The following is an 18853-nucleotide window of genomic DNA, read 5'->3' on the forward strand; positions in this document are numbered from 1 at the left end:
AACATTGTGTGTGTGTTTCAGTTTTTTTCTGAAGAATTTTTAATTTAGGTAGATGTGACATTTATAGCTTAAAGAGCCAAATTCAGCCTCATAAAGAGTTTCTGGCCCTTTTCACAGCCTTCTAAATACAGAGTTAATTTGATTTTTATCTGCTACAAGATTAAAAAGCGAACAGGGGGAAAAGGTCATTTAAGGTGTCCGTTTCATTAATTCACAGTGCCCTGCGGTCAGGATATAAACACACTTGTGAAACATTACGTGTTTGATGTGGGTGAAACATTGCCAATGTTAAGTGATTAAAGTTCAAGGTTGTGGAAAAAATGAAAGCAGCCCATATTTCAGCAAAATATGGTACTGAAAACTGCGATGGGTCCTATACTCTACTCTTGGGTGAATTATGTTGTCAACATACACAAGGTATAGTCACCATAAATTCAGCCTGGGTTACAAGAGCAGTAAAGTCAAGCTGAATCTGCCTCCCACTGATGGCAGTATGGAATAACTGTGGTGAGAGGAGAGGGCAACCTGGTCTCAGAGCATTTCATATGATTCTGTACGTAAATCTGAGTCGCTCCATTTAGTATATGTTATGTTTCGTATGGTATGTATTCATTTGTGAATGTCCATCACCCATTCATATGACATGTTAGGAATTTGCAAAACATAAGATATGTTACGAATTCTAGCTTGGTGTCTAACGTTAGATAGCTAGTTGAAGGGTTAGCTAAAAGGGTTAAGGTTTGGGGAAGGCATATAGCTAACATGCTAAGTAGTTTCATAGTAGCTAAAAAGTAGTAAGTAGTTGAAAAGCCGGTAATTAGCAAAAATTCTGAAGTTGTCTGTGGTGGTCCTTCTGTAGCTCAGTTCGTAGAGCATGGCGCTTGTAACGCCAGGGTAGTGGGTTCGATCCCCGGGACCACCCATACGTAGAATGTATGCACACATGACTGTAAGTCGCTTTGGATAAAAGCGTCTGCTAAATGGCATATATTAAACTCACAACCTTTGGGTTACAAGATGTTTGCATTAGACGCCCCCCATCCACTCCAACCAACTACTCTACTTTTGTTTTTGCATTAAGTAATCATCGGTCTTATCTAACTGTACCAAACATATCATTGTAATTTGAGTGTGCTGGATTTATACTATGTTACATATAGTCTATGAGACCAGGCTGGAGAGGTAGGAGGAGCTCCCCTGTAGCTGACTGAATCTGGTTCTGTATTGTGAGCTCTTTGGGAGTGGCAGTCTTGGTGGTCTGAGATACTGGTGGTCTGTGACAAATCGGACACTGCTCTTTATCCCCCTGAAGCCCACTTCGGTTTGGCCCTGATCCAGCCCTGAATCACTCCCCTAAGCTGTGATACAGGAAAACCCAGAGAAACAGGCCTAAATCATACCTGTCAAACCCCCATGTGACGGGAAACTAAGACCGGCCAGGGAGGGAAAAGTCCAACATGAATTGTATCCATTTAAGATGGAGTTTTATGTGTTTTATACGAGACTGTGGTTGCATAGGGATCTGCTGTGTATACATACACTACTTCCTTTTGACTCGAGTTAGGGCACAGTGGATTTATTAATTCACAGGCGTTCTGTAAAACCTGAGGAAGCGAGGCTTGACATGAGTGACTCAGACACAGTTTATTTAGGAAATGAAGCATGTCATTGAACAACAGTGTTATGTCCTATCAGGATCCTATAACAGTTGAAATATAAAACTAACAGTGTAAATCTCTGCTAAAGGCCTTGCCTGCAGTAGCCTACTAGTCATGATGTGGGGTAGATATCAGAAGAAGCTGGTGTGAGGAGCTATAGAAGGACGGGCTCATTGTCATGGCTGGAATGGAATAAACGGAACAGTATCAACCAAACATATGGAAATGACATGTTTGACTCCGTTCCATTAATTCCATTCCAGCAGTTACAATGAACCCGTCCTCCTATAGGTCATCCTACCAGCCTCTAGAGAGAGAGTGATTCAGGCAATGATGAGTAGAGCTCTCTTCTCTCTCTCGCTTCTCATTAAGGTGGCGTCGGCAAAGAACATGATGTCCTCTTTGCTCTCGACCTCAACCTGGAGAAACTGGAGACCAGCACTGTTGAACCCCAGACCATCCAGGAGCAGAAGGCGAGAAACAGTTTGAAAAGACTTGTGGATCATCGGCCTTTAGAGTAAATGTTTCTATATTCTTTGATTGGACTTACCCTGAACTCTCAGACTTTAAAGAGGGTGTTGCTTCTTAGCTCATCTATGACGGTTGGCAGCATCTGGTTACTGGAGATTTGGCCAAAGTGGACCCTGGAGAGATAAGGACCAACCAGTACAGTGAGGACAGACACAGACAGACATGAGGCTCATCTACTCGCAAGTACCACAGAGACACCAGACACACACACCTGTGTGAGGTTATTTGCATATTGTTGTGTCTGATGTAAACCTCTTATCTCCACAACAAAAACTTTTCAGGAAATTTAACAAATTACCATATTCTCCCCATTAACAAACATACAATTATGAAACTTCATAATTATGAAATTTCAATAGAAGCTATTGTGAATACATTTTCTTGGTCTTAGTCATGAAATGTTCAGAGTACATAGCTTTATATATATAAATATAAAAGAAAAATAGGAAAATGAGCAAAAATCGAGTTACAAGGTTTTCATCAGAAATGATGTGAGAGCAATGCACAAACAACTGACTGACAAACACTTATGATTAGTGTAATGTTGTTTGTTAGCATGTTCACCGTCTCGAGACGCCATCCTTTCAAATATAGTGTCGTTGACTCGACTAGTGGAAGTCTGGAAAACTATAGTATTGGATTGTGCGTTTCAATGGAAGCGCCGGATGTTAACGTTCGCATTTTATTGGCCGTAAGTAGAAATGTAATTTTCCTTCAGGAGAAGCATTTCCTTGTTTTTCTCATTTTGTTTTTCCTTGTTTTGTCCATGCCTCTTTTCCTACTGTGTGTCGGACAATGTTTTAGTAGCTTATGCAGCATTATCCTATGATACCTAACTTGTTTGAAGTCAGAATTCTTTTTCGGAAACACCACCTCTGTTTGGAGCTCCACCCATGCAAATTAGCAACACATAACTAGTTTGAATCTAGACTCTATAATTATATAATCATCCTAAAGGGAGAACTTCCCCAGGTTATCGCACTACTTGAGAAGCCTGTGTTGGAGGCTAGCATACCTGAGCAGAAAGAAGCGGCACACTAGCTCGACCTCCAGGCCATCCTGGACATAACTGTTGAAGAGAGACAGCAGGTTTGGGACGTAGGGGAACGGCAGGACCAGCAGAGACACCTCCGGCTCACTGGAATGGGCCTTCTTCATGACATAGTGAGACGGCTGCAAGGGAGGCAGAAGAGGATGTAGTTACAATGGTTACATGATCGATTAGTGAGGAACGGAGCTAGTACCCTGGGCTATGCACGTATCATAATTTCAGGTGGGATTAAAAACTTACAGAAACGTTTCCAAAGGCCACAAGGATAAGATTGACTTTAGTTGGAGGCAACTGTTTGCCGGCTGACTGGCAGGCTGATGCTCCTACATTTTCCTCATCTCTGATCTGTACAGCTCCAGAGCCTCCATGACAAGCTCAGCCTGAAGAGAGACACATATACTGTATACACACACACACATACACACACAACATTACAGATTACACACATACAACCTGTCCATCTCTGCAGTCTAGTTACTTGACGTGGAGACTTACAGCTATCATGACTGTCCTGTGAGGATCACAATCGGACAGATCAGCTTGGAAATGGCTGACAATAACAGACCTTCTCTCACCTGCAGAGTGGAGGAGGGATCTGGTGTGGGGGTTTTGACACCTCCACACCCTGTCGTAAATTTAAGGAGAAGACTTTCTTTATTCCCCTCCAGTATGAACAAAGGAATCTCTGTTTCACAGACTTTTCCCGACAAAACTCGGTCAAACATGAATACTGGAACAATATTTGTAACATAATGTGGCGTGGGAAGTGGTCAGTGGGGAGCTATGGAAAACTAATGTGATATTGTTTTTCGTTTTGTGATGTCATTAAAAACTGTATGGACAAAATACTGTAACTTGGAAAGTATATCCCCTTTATATGTCAAGTTTTCATCCAATATGTTGTGCATGTAGTATGAAAAATGTTTAAAGTATTGTTGTTAAGATAGGAATGTGATTTTAGGAGGTATAAGAGAATCTATCTCCTATAAACTGTGCATATGTAGGTAGCCATGCCCCGAGTGAGGTCGGAGAGCGTGTCAGACAGACGGAGCTGTCCCCTTCGAGCCTTGTTAACGAAATTAACATTAGACCAGGGAACGTGAGGCGGGTAGCTACACATTTGAAATGGTTGGTACTTTGAACCTCAACACGAGGTGAAGAAATAAACTTACCTTCCTTTGGACCAGAGAAACAGCAAGCTGCAGCTCATGTTCATCGTGGGTCAAATCTTGACTATAAACACGAGGAGGAAGAGGAAAACAAACCCTCTCAGACAATCACTGGTACAGCTGATTAGCTGTCCTGAGTAAAATATCTTGAACTCTTCAAACCATCCTACTACCCTTGACAAAACATTGTAGTACGCTACTCTCATCACCTGACTGGAACCATCGGCACAGCTGGCTTATCTTCAAATAAGCAGCTTCAGGATCGAATGGAACAGAGTGAACTCTGTAGTTCTGTTCAGGACTACAAGCCGGACAAAGACATCCACACGTAAATACATTGACGATTTCTTATTCCAAACGGTGGCGGTTCGTGTGCAAACTATATGATTCATGTGAGAAAAGTCCTGAAATGTATCGACGATAAGTGTCTTTTTCTCTCTTTCTCCATGGTGTTGGATAAAAAGCCATATTGTGAATGTCCGCAAGGGACCTTTGCCTCATGTAGTAAGTGTGTATATTTCTTCTGTGTTATTTTTTAGTTAGCTAGTAAATAAATAATTAAACCAATTTGTGTAGCACTGAATCATTAGCAAGGCTGGGCTTTTTGCAGATGCTTGAGTTTACGACTGTTCAGAATGATGATATGAGGTAATGATTAATAAGAGCTCCAGCTCCAGCTGTTTATTGATGTAATAGATATATACCTTATAGAGTTTAATTCCAGAGATGGTAACTCATAAAACAAACTCTTCCGTGGTGCCCCAAATCCTAATTAGGTCATTGTTACACGACTAAATTAAATTGTAACAATTAAACATAGTTAGATGATTAAATGAATAACAATAATCAGATTCATGAAAGTAAAGTCATGACACAGCTTTGACTGTCTCTATGTTCTTCTTCACCACTTGTGCTGCTTTTGGTCTCTCCAGGAACCTGTGAGACACGCGAGACGTCAGTGAGAGAGAAACGACACAGAGAAAACACACCTTTATACATCCACTGTTTGAAATAAATAATAATAAATGAAGTCACTCCGATGGGAAAGGGCGCATTTAGGTCACATAATTGCTTGCCAATCATCAATATTCAACACATTTTTAATAATGGAACTCGAGGCCTCATCACCATATGGGAAATGTAACAGCATGGGAGTGAATGTCACCTCTAGAGTCTGGATGTGCTCAAACTTGACTGTATCCCATTGTTGTATCTTCTTTTCCTTCCCCCGCTTTGAAGAACATATGGTTTTGGGAACAAACTGAAGGTACATGATGCTGAGAAAAGAAAGGAGAAGGAAAAGGAAAGCAGATGAGAAATGACAAAACGGCGACATGAAAGAGCAGGTGGGGTGATGTCATCGGTCAGAGGTGGTTAACTAGAACAGTGTTTCTGAAACTGGAGATTAAATTAAATATTTTACTGGAAATTACATTTACATTACATTTACATTTAAGTCATTTAGCAGACGCTCTTATCCAGAGCGACTTACAAATTGGTGCATTCACCTTATGACATCCAGTGGGACAGTCACTTAACAATAGTGCATCTAAAACTTAGGGGGGGTGGGGTGAGAGGGATTACTTATCCTATCCTAGGTATTCCTTAAAGAGGTGGGGTTTCAGGTGTCTCCGGAAGGTGGTGATTGACTCCGCTGTCCTGGCGTCGTGAGGGAGTGACGTGAGAGAACTTGGGAAGGTTGAACACCAGACGGGCTGCGGCGTTCTGGATGAGTTGAAGGGGTTTAATGGCACAGGCAGGGAAGCCCAGCCAACAGCGAGTTGCAGTAATCCAGACGGGAGATGACAAGTGCCTGGATTAGGACCTGCGCCGCTTCCTGTGTGAGGCAGGGTCGTACTCTGCGGATGTTGTAGAGCATGAACCTACAGGAACGGGCCACCGCCTTGATGTTGGTTGAGAACGACAGGGTGTTGTCCAGGATCACGCCAAGGTTCTTGGCGCTCTGGGAGGAGGACACAATGGAGTTGTCAACCGTGATGGCGAGATCATGGAAAGTCCTTCCCTGGGAGGAAGAGCAGCTCCATCTTGCCGAGGTTCAGCTTGAGGTGGTGATCCGTCATCCACACTGATATGTCGGCCAGAGCACCTGGTCATCAGAAGGGGGAAAGGAGAAGATTAGTTGTGTGTCGTCTCATCAATGATAAGGATGACAGTCATGTGAGGTTATGACAGAGCCAGAGTGGTAGCGAGAATAGGAGAGGGCCAGTGGAGAGGAGGATCTGATGGTTCACAGTATCGAAGGCAGCCGATAGATCTAGAAGGATGAGAGCAGAGGAGAGAGAGTTAGCTTTAGCAGTGCGGAGCGCCTCCGTGATACAGAGGAGAGCAGTCTCAGTTGAATGACTAGTCTTGAAACCTGACTGATTTGGATCAAGAAGGTCATTCAGAGAGATAGCGGGAGAGCTGGCCAAGGACGGCACGTTCAAGAGTTTTGGAGAGAAAAGAAAGAAGGGATACTGGTCTGTAATTGTTGACATGACGTAGCCAGCGGTCAGGGATGAGTTGATGAGCGAGGTGAGGTAAGGGAGAAGGTCTCCGGAAATGGTCTGGAGAAGAGAGGAGGGGATAGGGTCGAGCGGGCAGGTTGTTGGGCGGCCGGCCGTCACAAGACGCGAGATTTCATCTGGAGAGAGATACAGTACTGCTGAAGTAGGCCAGCTGGCAGTGGGTGCGTTTGGCTAGCTAGCAGTGTTGTTTACGTTACGTTGCGTTAAAAGAACGACAATAGCTGGCTAGCGAACCTAGAAAATCGCTCTAGACTACACAATTATCTTTGATACAAAGACGGCTATGTAGCTAGCTAAATAGCTACGATCAAACAAATCAAACCGTTGTACTGAAAATGTGATACTACCTGTGAATGCGACCGGGTAGTTGAAATGGCTAGCAGAGACCTACGTTGAAGCTGGCTAATGTAAATTAAGATAATATCAAGATACACACTCTTAAACAACAATGAGAGTCAATGTATATTAAATTATATCATTTATATCAAGATCACATAAAGCCATTTACACTGACCATATGTCTGACGGCTTAGGACGATGTGTTCTGGCAGTATATTATATATTCATATTAACATTAGGTTATACATTTTCTGTACCTGTCATCGTGGGCAAACATAGATCGGTGACAGTCCCCAAAATGAAGACCCCAGATCTTGACGTTTCTGTCTGCAGAACCGGTTGCTATCATGGCACTGTCCTGACAGGCGGAGAAGAAGTAACATTCAGAGTCAAGACAGATTAGACACACATAACACACAGCAACTTTAACCATGCACATTCTATATTCATCTACCGTCACACATTACATTAGTTTTTAGTTTAGATTGGTTTGCCAGATTGAGTACTGGTACTCACATGAGAGATGTCTAGGCAGAACACAGGGAGCTTGTGTCCATACAGAGAGAAGAAGATCTTGAGTGTGTCAGAGTAGAAGACCTTGATGGTACAGTGCAGCAGGGAGACAGCCAACAATCTCTGGTCAGGAGAATATTTCACACATGCAACACATCCTCATCCAGCTGCAGTGTACACATGCGTTTCATCGTCAGCCTCCTGCAACACACACACACAAACTCCAGTCAAGGGCTCACTCCATAGAAGCTCACCTGAGTAACACCATGCAGCCTGGGATCACTAGTACCTGCCTGGACAACAGAACTTCTTTGCCTCTAGTATAAAACAGCATTATTGTGTTATGGACAGTATGTGAAACAGAAGGAATACATATTGGCTTACTTCTGTGCAGCCTCTCCATCCTTAATCAGCTGAAACTCTGACGTCACTATCCCCCTCTGAGGATATAACATAATCACAGTCAAATGAACAGTCAGAGGAAATGAGAATGATTGTATTGTATGGGGGCAATCCCACGATAAAGGAGTGAGGCTGAGACTTTAAAATGTATGTCAAACAAAGTGCAGATGCAAAGTTTGGTAATGTCATTTTGTTACCAAACGTTGCATCTGCATACTGTTCTTCAAGTAAATGTGCTTTTGTAAAAAAAATATGTGGAAATTGTTCAAAGTAATCATTGTGCATAGAGTTGTATGGTTTGCTTAACTTTTAAAAAATTGGTTTTTGTTTGACATACTGTAGATTTTAAAGTGAGTCTCAGCATCACTCTGTAAATGTGGACTTGTCCATGGGCTTTTATCAACAGATAAGGGAAACTTTGGAGTTGTAATGGAGATTGGCACTTTAGAAGATAAGATCCATGAACGCTCTACATGTATTGTGGATGATGTTGAACATGGACAGGTAGATCCTGACAGACAGACAGTACCTGATCAGGAGACGGACAGATGGACCACAGAGCTCCGTTATGGGCATCGACAGTCTCCAGGAGGGTTCCTGATGCCAAGTCAAAGATCTGAATCTTACCACTCTGACAGGAGAGGAGAGAGACAGACTTGGTTAGCCCATAGACATTACATCATTGTATCTGTCCCACTATGGCGTCTGTGAGAGCATGGGCAGCGCCAACATGGCAAAAGTCCTCAATGGCACTGCTCATAATAAAACAGGCGCGGGGACTAGAGTCCTCTCTCGGTAAGCCTGAGTTCCACACAATAGTCCAATACTGGATAATACACATATGCAGAAGTTTGGTGTATGTTAGTGTGTGCATGCATGTGTGTTACCTTGGTTCCTAGGATGATCTGCATTTCTCCAGGGACGAACAGGGAGCAGAGGGCATACTCACACGCCATGGTGCGAATCACCTGCAGGGTAGACCTGTGACAGAGAGGAACTTCCTGTTACGACACCCATTCAGAATGAAGAAAACTTATTATAATATGTGTCTAGCTGTCATAATATATGTAAACTTTTAAAGATGCTGGAAAGCCTAAAGCTTTAATTAACTAGATTTAACTTATACAGTGAAACCCCATGGTCAGGTCAAACCTAGCGCTGTGTGACCTAATGTTTCCACCTGTTCCAGACTTTGACAGTGTCCCCAGAGAGGCGGAAGGGACAGCAATGTTGTCTGAGCTGAAGGCCAATGTGCGGGCACCCTGGTCCCCCAGGGCGAGCCTGGAGGTCTTAGTGCCCGTAGGGTTCTTATCAGACGTCTTGAGGCTGTAAGTCTCCACTGTGTTGTTCTGGAGCAGCATGGCTACCTTCAACTCCCCACCCGCAAACAGCAGGCAGTCCACCCATCTAGGATATAAAGTGACACAAAATGTTGGTTGATTGAGTATGTGAGAGTATGCATGTGTGTGTGTGTGTGTGTGTGTGTGTGTGTGTGTGTGTGTGTGTGTGTGTGTGTGTGTGTGTGTGTGTGTGTGTGTGTGTGTGTGTGTGTGTGTGTGTGTGTGTGTGTGTGTGTGTGTGTGTGTGTGTGTGTGTACCTAATCTTGGCAGAGGCCTTGATGTTGGTCAGTCTCATAATCTCATAAGCCAGTTTCCTCTCCACCACAGGCTCTGGGGCGTCCTCCTCCTCTGCACCCTGCACATCCCTACACGAGGGGGCAGCAGCACCTCATCTTTATATTTCACAAATGTAATCATCATAACTGTATATATAAACATTTGAACATTTGAAGTATTTAGTTTGACTGGAATTAGATTCCACACATGTTTGACGAATGTCCGAACTTGAACTACATCTGCAGACTGGTTTTTGCCATGGCTGGAGTGACAGCGTGATCTCTACTCTGTCTGCGACTTACCTGGCCTTCTTCTTGGCTCTCTTCAGCTTCTTGGCCATCACCCTCCAGCACCTCCAGCACCATGTCAGAGCCCTAAAGATCAGAGAAGGGAAAAATAAACCAAACACCGACCTCTATTGGACACTGTACTTACAAAGATTTTGTAAATATCATTTCACCTAATTGGTAGTTTAGCAGGTAGAATAGGGAACAATGAAACATTCAGGGACGTGAGGGTAATGAGGTCGAATACTGTTGAAGGCACTATTTAAAATAAATGTATGTGAAACCACACTTTCTGCACTGTTGTTCAAATAAATCGTTTATGTAGTATAATATCGCTTATGTCTTAAGCATCCGAAATAATGCCATAGATTCGGTTTTAGAAAAATAGTAATCCTGAAAGCAAAACATGGAAGCATTATGTAAACCTGCTGGTGTTCCAACTGGCCCTACTAAAGTCAACGATTTACCCCTGAGCCACTGAGTTTTGATGAAAACAGTAAAGAGAAAGCATGTATATTTGATAATCATACGCTGCTGTTTATTGTTGACCAGCATATGTCCCTAATGTGCACTGTGAACCGATAATGAAGCTCCAAGGAATTCACCGTTTTTTAGCAGAATTTTGTGAAAGCTCTGAAGCCAACAGGAAATTTAACCCTAACCTATATAACCATATATATTTTTGGGGGGGCTATGGTAACTAGTGGAAACAAACCCGTTTTCTGTCTACTGGGCACACGAGGAAGACCCTACTAATCAAACACATATGTAGTCGAACACAAACTATAATAGTTTTTTTTTTTTATACAGAAACACAGAGAGGCAGAAAATACGTATATTTTAAATATGTTGTTATGATTATTGTACTTATAATCTTGTTCAATTGCAATTGAATTATCGATCAGTCACAGTAACTAGTTTTCGTATTTATTACATTAGTCTGTTTTATGGGGTTGCTTCTTGTGTTGTTGTTTATTTTATTACAAAATATCTCTGCTCTATGCCATATATTTGACCGTATATCTAAATGCATACATTTACCTGCAATATAGAAAATGCTCTCGATGATTTACTTACCGGTAGCTGCAATTCTAATAGGTCCTCTGAATGCTGTACTATGCGTTTTACACAAATGTTGGGATTTATTGTACATCCCTGGGCATTATTCCGGAAGGGATTGTTATGCGTGTTTGGGTTCTTTGTAGTGAATCAGCTGATCAGGTACTCACCTAACTATAGTAAACGTGACTGTGCGATGGGAATTGGCTTGATCAAATCAAGTTTTGCCATGTTTGTGATCATAACAAAATCATGAAGACTCCCTGCATTCGATGCTTTTTGTAATTCAGTTCTGCTCGGAGTAGACAACATATTCGTGGACGAAGGAAAACTGGTAGGTGTAAATGTTTCTTCTGGTAACCTAACGTTAGCTAGATAAATACATATTTGATTTCCTTCCCCTTTTCGACATGTTACTATTTGCTGCCGTGCTAGCAGGTTATTTGCGAATTGAAGTAAAACGAAAGCAAACGCTGCACTGGTAATGTATGTGATGGTCAGCTGAGCTCGAACTCCATGGTTGGTGATGACGACACATTGTAGGTTCTCATTTGATGTTTTCCCCATAAATAGGGCCTATTTAACCGATCAAATGGTAATAACATAATATGAGTAATGGCACAAGCTAAAACACTTTTTTTTTCAAGTTATGAAAATTAGCTAGTATATATTTTATCTTCATTCTGCATTTCATCGAGTCCTTATGGTCCATTCAAATTCCCTGTCTGTTTAGGTGCACTAATGTAACAATAATGAGTCGGACCTAGTCAGACCTTGCTTGCCATATTCACCCAATTTGATCTAACTGCCACCTAATAAAATGTCTACTGGCAAATTTGGCTTCTGCTATCTAGGTGATAGGCTTTATTTGTCAGGTTGTAGACTAGAAGTTACAGATGTCCTGAAACCGGTTAATTTATTACTGTCTAGAACTACACTAAACAAAAATGTAAATGAGCTGAAATAAGATCCAGCAACTTAGCACAGCCATTAAAGAGGAGTGGGACAACATTCCACATGCCACAAACAACAGCCTGATAAAGCACCGCATGAGGCAAATGGTGATCACATCAGGTACTGACTGGTTTCCTGATACACGCCTAGGGTTGCAAAGGGTCAGAATCTTTCCAGTAAATTAAGTTACGCCCTGGAATTTGGGGAATTTAGCTTAAATTCATTAAAAAAAGTTAGCTTATAACAGTTAACCTTATTTTTTGTGGGATACATGTAAGGCAATTCTAGGGCTTGTGGCATATTTTGGTTAACTATCCCCAATTCAATAGAATTGCAACCCTCTGCATGCACAGTGCATTCTTCCATCACATGTGCAGTGCACTCTTTCATCACATGTACAGCTGATTCTGAAGATCTTGCACTCTAATGAGATGCTATTGAGCCCACACTACAAGAGCACAGTCACAAGGGACAACAGACACACCGGTCTCTACATTTTCAGAAGAGCTGAAGGCAGTCATCAATGACCTTGGACCACAGAAGGTATTTGCACTGGTGACAGACAATGCTGTGAACGTGAAGTCTGCTTAGTCTAAAGTGGAGGGGTCCTACACTCACATCACACCCATTTGCTGTGCTGCTCATGCATTGAATCTGCTCCTCAAGGCCATCATGGCACTGAACAATTGGTTGGATACACTCTACAAAAGAGCCAAGGAAATTGTTAGGTATGTGAAGGGTCATCAAGTTATAGCAGCAATCTAGATCACCAAGCAAAGTGAGAAGAATAAGAGCACCACATTGAAGCTGCCCAGCAACACCTGTTGGAGTGGTGATGTCATAATGTTTGACAGTCTCCTGGAGGGGAAGGAGTCTCTCCAAGAAATGGCCATATCACAGTCTGTCGATATGGACAGCCCCATCAAGAGGATCTTCCTGGATGATGTATTTTGGGAGAGAGTGGTAAGCAGCCTGAAACCTATAGCAGTAGCCATTGCAGGGATTGAGGGAGACAATACCATCCTGTCTGATGTTCAGACTCTGCTTGCACATGTAAGAGAAGAAATTCGTACTGCCCTGCCCACTTCACTGTTGCTCCAAGCAGTTCTGAAATGCATCAAAAAGCGTGAAGACTTCTGCCTGAAGCCCATACACGCCGCAGCGTACATGTTGGACCCCAAGTATGCTGGCAAGAGCATCCTGTCTGGTGCAGAGATCAACAAGGCCTATGGTGTCATAACTACCGTGTCTCGCCACCTTGGCCTGGATGAGAGCGAGGTTCTTGGCAGTCTGGCGAAGTACACTTCCAAGCAAGGACTTTGGGATGGAGATACAATATGACAGTCGTGCCAACATATCTCATCAGCCACCTGGTGGAAGGGACTTTGTGGATCTGAGAATCTTTCCCCTGTTTCCTACATCATCCTCGAAATCCCACCAACATCAGCTGCCTCAGAGCGCAACTGGTCCTTGTTTGGGAACACACACACCAAAGCACACAACAGGCTGACCAATACAAGGGTTGACAACTTGGTGGCCATCCGGGCAAATTTGAGGCTTTTAGAGCCTGACAACAAGCCATCCTTAACAAGGTTGGAAAGTGACAGTGAAGATGAGGCCTCAGTCTGATGTTCAAGAGGTGGACATTGAAGAGGTCCAGGGAGAAGACATGGAAGCCTGAGAGGAAGACAACCAATTTAAATTTGAAACTAAATCGGTTTATTTATTTGTTTTGGAAGGCTTTAATCATTTGCAATTATGTCTACTTATAAGGTAAACGGTTTCTGTTTCTGTCTCCATATGATATGGTAAATATATCCAATGCAAAAAAACATTTACATTTAAATGGTATTAATATTAATTCCGATATATTCCTATGGAAAGTTTCCACCTCTGAATGTTCCCCAAAATGTGCAACCCTATCCACTCCCCTACTTCTGTGACCAACAGACACATAACTGTATTCCAAGTCAGGTGAAATCCATAGATTAGAGCCTGATGAATTTATTTAACTGTAACTCAGTAAAATCTTTTAAAATGTTGCATTTTATTTTTGTTCAGTGTAATTTTAATCTGTCAGAACAAAGCCTTTCTTTGATTGTGTTAAAATGCTTTTGCTCTACAAAATGGGTTGTTATTTCTACTTTTAACCTACTGAATGATGAACACTGAAACCACCAGACCATTTGTAAACACAAATGTATTCACCACTTGTGACTGTCTGCTGGTCCTTGTCATAACTGCTCCTATTTGGCTCCTGGACAGTGGACACTGATATATGCACTTTATGTCTTTCTCTGGCTTTGTTCACAGTGGGGAGCATTGAGGTGTAGGCCAGCGAAGTGCAGGAATGGATCCTCTGGGAGCACGCTCTCAGTTTGTGGAGGTACAGACTCTGTCCACCTGGGAGCGGCAGCCAGACCCTGAGGGAGAAGAGACGGAGAAGGAGTATACCGACAGCCTGGTCAGCCAGGAGGCCTTCCCCTCCCCTTTTCCCTACAGAGAGGACATCAACAGGAAGATAGTGCTCTAGTGAGTATGCACACTGACTGGACCTCTATCTCTAATACCACTTCCCTATCATTTGGTCTCTCTTTTGCTCTCTCGCATTCTCTTTTTCTTTATCTCGGGGGTCACTCATTTTCTCATACGTTCATAATCGTCAAACTCTTATCAAATGCCTTTGTTGACAGCAATAAGGTCTCTCAAGTTGAATCCCTGGCTTCTTGTGCCTTGTGATTCTGTTATTGCTCCATGCATCTCTCTCTCTCTCTCTCTCTCTCTCTCTCTCTCTCTCTCTCTCTCTCTCTCTCTCTCTCTCTCTCTCTCTCTCTCTCTCTCTCTCTCTCTCTCTCTCTCTCTCTCTCTCTCTCTCTCTCTCTCTCTCTCTCTCTCTCTCTCTCTCTCTCTCTCTCTCTCTCTCTCTCTCTCTCTCTCTCTCTCTCTCTCTCTCTCTCTCTCTCTCTCTTTCCCCCCACATGGGCATTCTAGACCCTACCTCATAGATCCTCTTTGTGGAGCGAGGCTGAGCACATGATGTGTCCAGAGGTTCCACTAGTAGGAGTCTCTCAGTAAGACCTTTGTACCCAGGTGGCCTCAAGCCCTCTTCACATTCCTGCTGTTGTTAAAGGAACAGACTGGACTGAACTAAGGCCTTTTTACACAAGTCTTAGGAAAATCACTTTTCTGTTCCTGATTTGTCAGGACTCTTCACATTGACACATGTGTGTATTGTGTGTAACATGTGTGTATTGTGTGTAACAGTGATAACACCAAGTAAAACTGAAATGATAACTTAAAAACACTATATAAATATTCATTAATAAACTTATAGCTTATTGACACAGTGTCTTGATTGACTTGCACTCCCTTTGCACAAGGATCAACAACGATCACCCCAAGTGCAGGGGTTAAAGTGTTCCGTCACTGCGATGGATTTTCATCATATGGATTTTTTGTGAAGATTTATTTTCTTAGGATCTATGTATTTTTTTCAAATGAAAAGGACTGGGATTGGTCAAACATTTAATACATGTGCGAAATTATCCTTTTTCCCTAAAGGTATGATGGTCATTACTTCTTTTTTTACATGAAAGGGGTGCTTAACTTGGCCCCGCAGACAATCGATCTGAGCTCGACTTAAGTTTAATTCATGGGGTTTATTTTTGCTTTAACCCCTGCAGGTGTGTACAACAAGGCTTGATCACAGCCAACCGTTTTGAAGTCGTACTGCTGTGATTATGCCGATGTAGTGAGGAATAAATCATTATGACCTGTCCATTGGCTGTTTGCAAGCTCCAGCATTTAAGTGAAGTGAAACATCACTGTAAACCTGATCGTGCGTCTTTCTTTTTCAGTAGCTCGGCTGTCTACTGATCTGCACTCCAGTGTCAAGGTTGTCATAGGCTTATTTCTCAATGACTGAAGATTAAGGATGTCATGACTCAGTACCAACTTAACTGCTTGAGTAGTTCCCCTTTTAGAGTTTGACAAAGCAGGGCTATTTTACAAGGAGCACGTGTGCGCCTAAGTTGAAAAATGTAAATGCACACAAAGCAATTTAGGAGCAAAGTGACAAATATTTGAGGTGTTATAGCTAGAATCCTTCATTTTTCTAGGCACACTGGTGCTCCTAAATACAAATTCCAGGTCGCACAGTAAAATATTTAGGCGCATAAGTGAGTTAAATGGTCGCACTGTAGAGCCCTGTGGGCAGGATCTTAACTCAGTAAACACACCTGTAGTCAAACTTAAACTGTTGTGTAAATCATCCATGAATGTCAAAGAGAGATACGCAAGCTCCAACCTCATACTGTACGACAAATACAGAGTTAAAATATCTAACCCTCTTTCTGCTGTCTCCTCTCAAGTAATGGCGACGTGGCCCTGCTGAACTGCACAGCGATTGTCAACACGAGTAACGAGACTCTGACGGACAAAAACCCCATCTCTGAGAGCATCCTCTTACACGCTGGGCCTGAGCTTCGAGATGAGCTGCTCAAACTGAACGGTAGGGGGCACCACTGAGTTATCAGGTCAAGGACAACATGCACAAAACAAGAGAAAATATTTTGACATGGATTAGGTACTATATCAACTTGATCAATCAGAATGCTTATTTTCGTTGTCCAACTTCTCCTATTGGTTTGTGTCTACTGAAAATGACCTTGTGTTATGCTGTCAAAATTAATGTAATGTGTTAACATCATGTGCGCACTGGAGACAAACACATTACTGCCAGCTTTTTATACCACTTGCTAATATTCAAACGGGGGGAGGGAGGGGGTGTTAGATTGGGTCTTGTTGCTGTGTGTGTTGCTATGCAAATCCCTTTCAAGGCTGTGTTCATGGTGAAGAATGTTATATTTGTGAAGAATGTTATATTTGTGTGTTCTGTGTGGGATATACTCTTGTATTACCTGTATGTGTGTATTCATGTGTATGTGTTTATCCACAGGATGTCGGACAGGTGAGGCGAAAATGACCAAAGGCTTTAACCTGGCGGCACGCTTTATTATCCACACGGTGGGCCCCAAGTACAAAGCCAAGTACAGGACAGCTGCTGAGAGCTCACTGTACAGCTGCTATAGGAATGTAATGCAGCTCGCCAAGTAAGACATTAACTCATCATTAGTCTACATGAAGTTGACTGTATTGCATAAGTACAACACATTGTTCTATGTGTTCCACCTCGTGTTCATTTGGCATTCCGTTAGGTGTGACTGGGACAGCAGGCCTGCTGATTACATCACAGCTTGTTCACACACACACAGTGTTTACTCCCCACATAACACGTCTGTGTGGAGCGCGAGGTGCTCCCTTACTGCCCATTAACCTCATGTTTTTTGTAAAAACAATTTACTGTGTTTGTGGTGTGTACTGTACTATCAATTGAATGGGGTTTGTGGTGTGTACTGTTAGTATGTGGGGTTGTGTGAGAGCTGATGTTTGTGTCTTTGCAGAGAGCAGGCCATGGCATCTGTGGCCTTCTGTGTGGTAAACACAACTAAGAGAGGATACGCACTAGAGGACGCCACACACATCGCCTTCAGTAAGACACGCACACATTCACTAATAATGATCTCTCATACAGTAGCATACCCTACACCATGTCACATCATTTTAAGTAGCTCATATGTGGCTTTGAACTATTATTTATTTGTTAGACATTTTGCAGGATGAAATCTCTTGAGATGCAACATCTCGTTTTCAAGAATATCCTATTGGAATAAACTAAAACAAACAAACAATACTTATAAAAAATAATATGGCAACTACTAACAATAACAATTAACTAATAATATTTTATTAAACTTACATTAACAGCAACTTAAAAGTTGTAGATCTACAAAAACAACTAATAAAAACTACTGCTACAAATATCAATTCAACTGCTACAACTACCAATACAACTACCAATACACCCCCCCTCCAAGGGGTGTAGAGAACATTTAGCATTTTTATACATTTCATGCAATTCTACTCATTTTTCCATTGGGTGGAGAGAAAAATATACTGGGTACATATATTTATTTTTGTCTTTTGGAAATTGGCTGCCAGTTTCCCATCTCTGACATGTGTATATATACATGCATGCATACAAATACAGACCAAAAATACATTTAAAAAACACAACATGTAAAGTGTTGGTCCCATATTTCATGAGCTGAAGTAAAAGATCCCATAAATGTTCTATATGCACAAAAAGTTTCTCTCAAATGTTGTGCACAAATGTGTTTAAATACCTGTTAGTGAGTATTTCTCCTTTGCCAAGATACTCTGTCCACCTGACAGGTGTGGCATATCAAGAATCTGATTAAACAGCATGATCATCACACAGGTGCACCTTGTGCTGGGGACAATAAAAAGGCCACTCTAAAATGTGCAGTTTTGTCACACAACACAATGCACCAGCTGTCTCACGGTTTGAGGGTGTGTGCAATTGGCATGCTGACTGCAGGAATGTCCACCAGAGCTGTTGCCAGATAATTTAATGTTCATTTCTCTACCATAAGCTGCCTACAGCATCGTTTTTAAGAGAATTTGGCATTATGTCCAACCGGCTCACATCCGCAGACCACATGTAACCACGCCAGCCCAGGGCTCCTCCACATCCGGTTTCTTTACCTGTGGGATCATCTGATACCAGCCTCCAGGACAGATAATGAAACTGAGGAATATTTCTGTTTATTTAAATGGACTGGTTTCCTTATATGAACTTGTTGAAAAGATTGTTGCATGTTGC

The 18853-nt window shown here is 42.2% G+C and overlaps 1 protein-coding gene and 1 pseudogene across 1 annotated transcript in view; one reads left to right on the forward strand and one right to left on the reverse strand.

Moving 5' to 3' along the window:
* Window positions 1-1629: 1629 nt before the first annotated feature.
* LOC124044446 lies at window positions 1630-12737 on the reverse strand (annotated as a pseudogene).
* Window positions 11252-18853, forward strand: part of LOC124044107 (ganglioside-induced differentiation-associated protein 2-like) — a 33058-nt gene continuing 25456 nt past the window's right edge. The window contains exons 1-5 of the mRNA XM_046363561.1: window positions 11252-11488; window positions 14422-14640; window positions 16479-16618; window positions 17066-17219; window positions 17571-17659. Coding sequence (XP_046219517.1) covers window positions 14459-14640; window positions 16479-16618; window positions 17066-17219; window positions 17571-17659 — 565 coding nt within the window. The 5' untranslated portion in view covers window positions 11252-11488; window positions 14422-14458. The remainder of the gene's footprint in view (window positions 11489-14421; window positions 14641-16478; window positions 16619-17065; window positions 17220-17570; window positions 17660-18853) is intronic.

The sequence above is a fragment of the Oncorhynchus gorbuscha genome, linkage group LG09 (assembly GCF_021184085.1).
Source record: "Oncorhynchus gorbuscha isolate QuinsamMale2020 ecotype Even-year linkage group LG09, OgorEven_v1.0, whole genome shotgun sequence".
Lineage (NCBI taxonomy): Eukaryota > Metazoa > Chordata > Actinopteri > Salmoniformes > Salmonidae > Oncorhynchus > Oncorhynchus gorbuscha.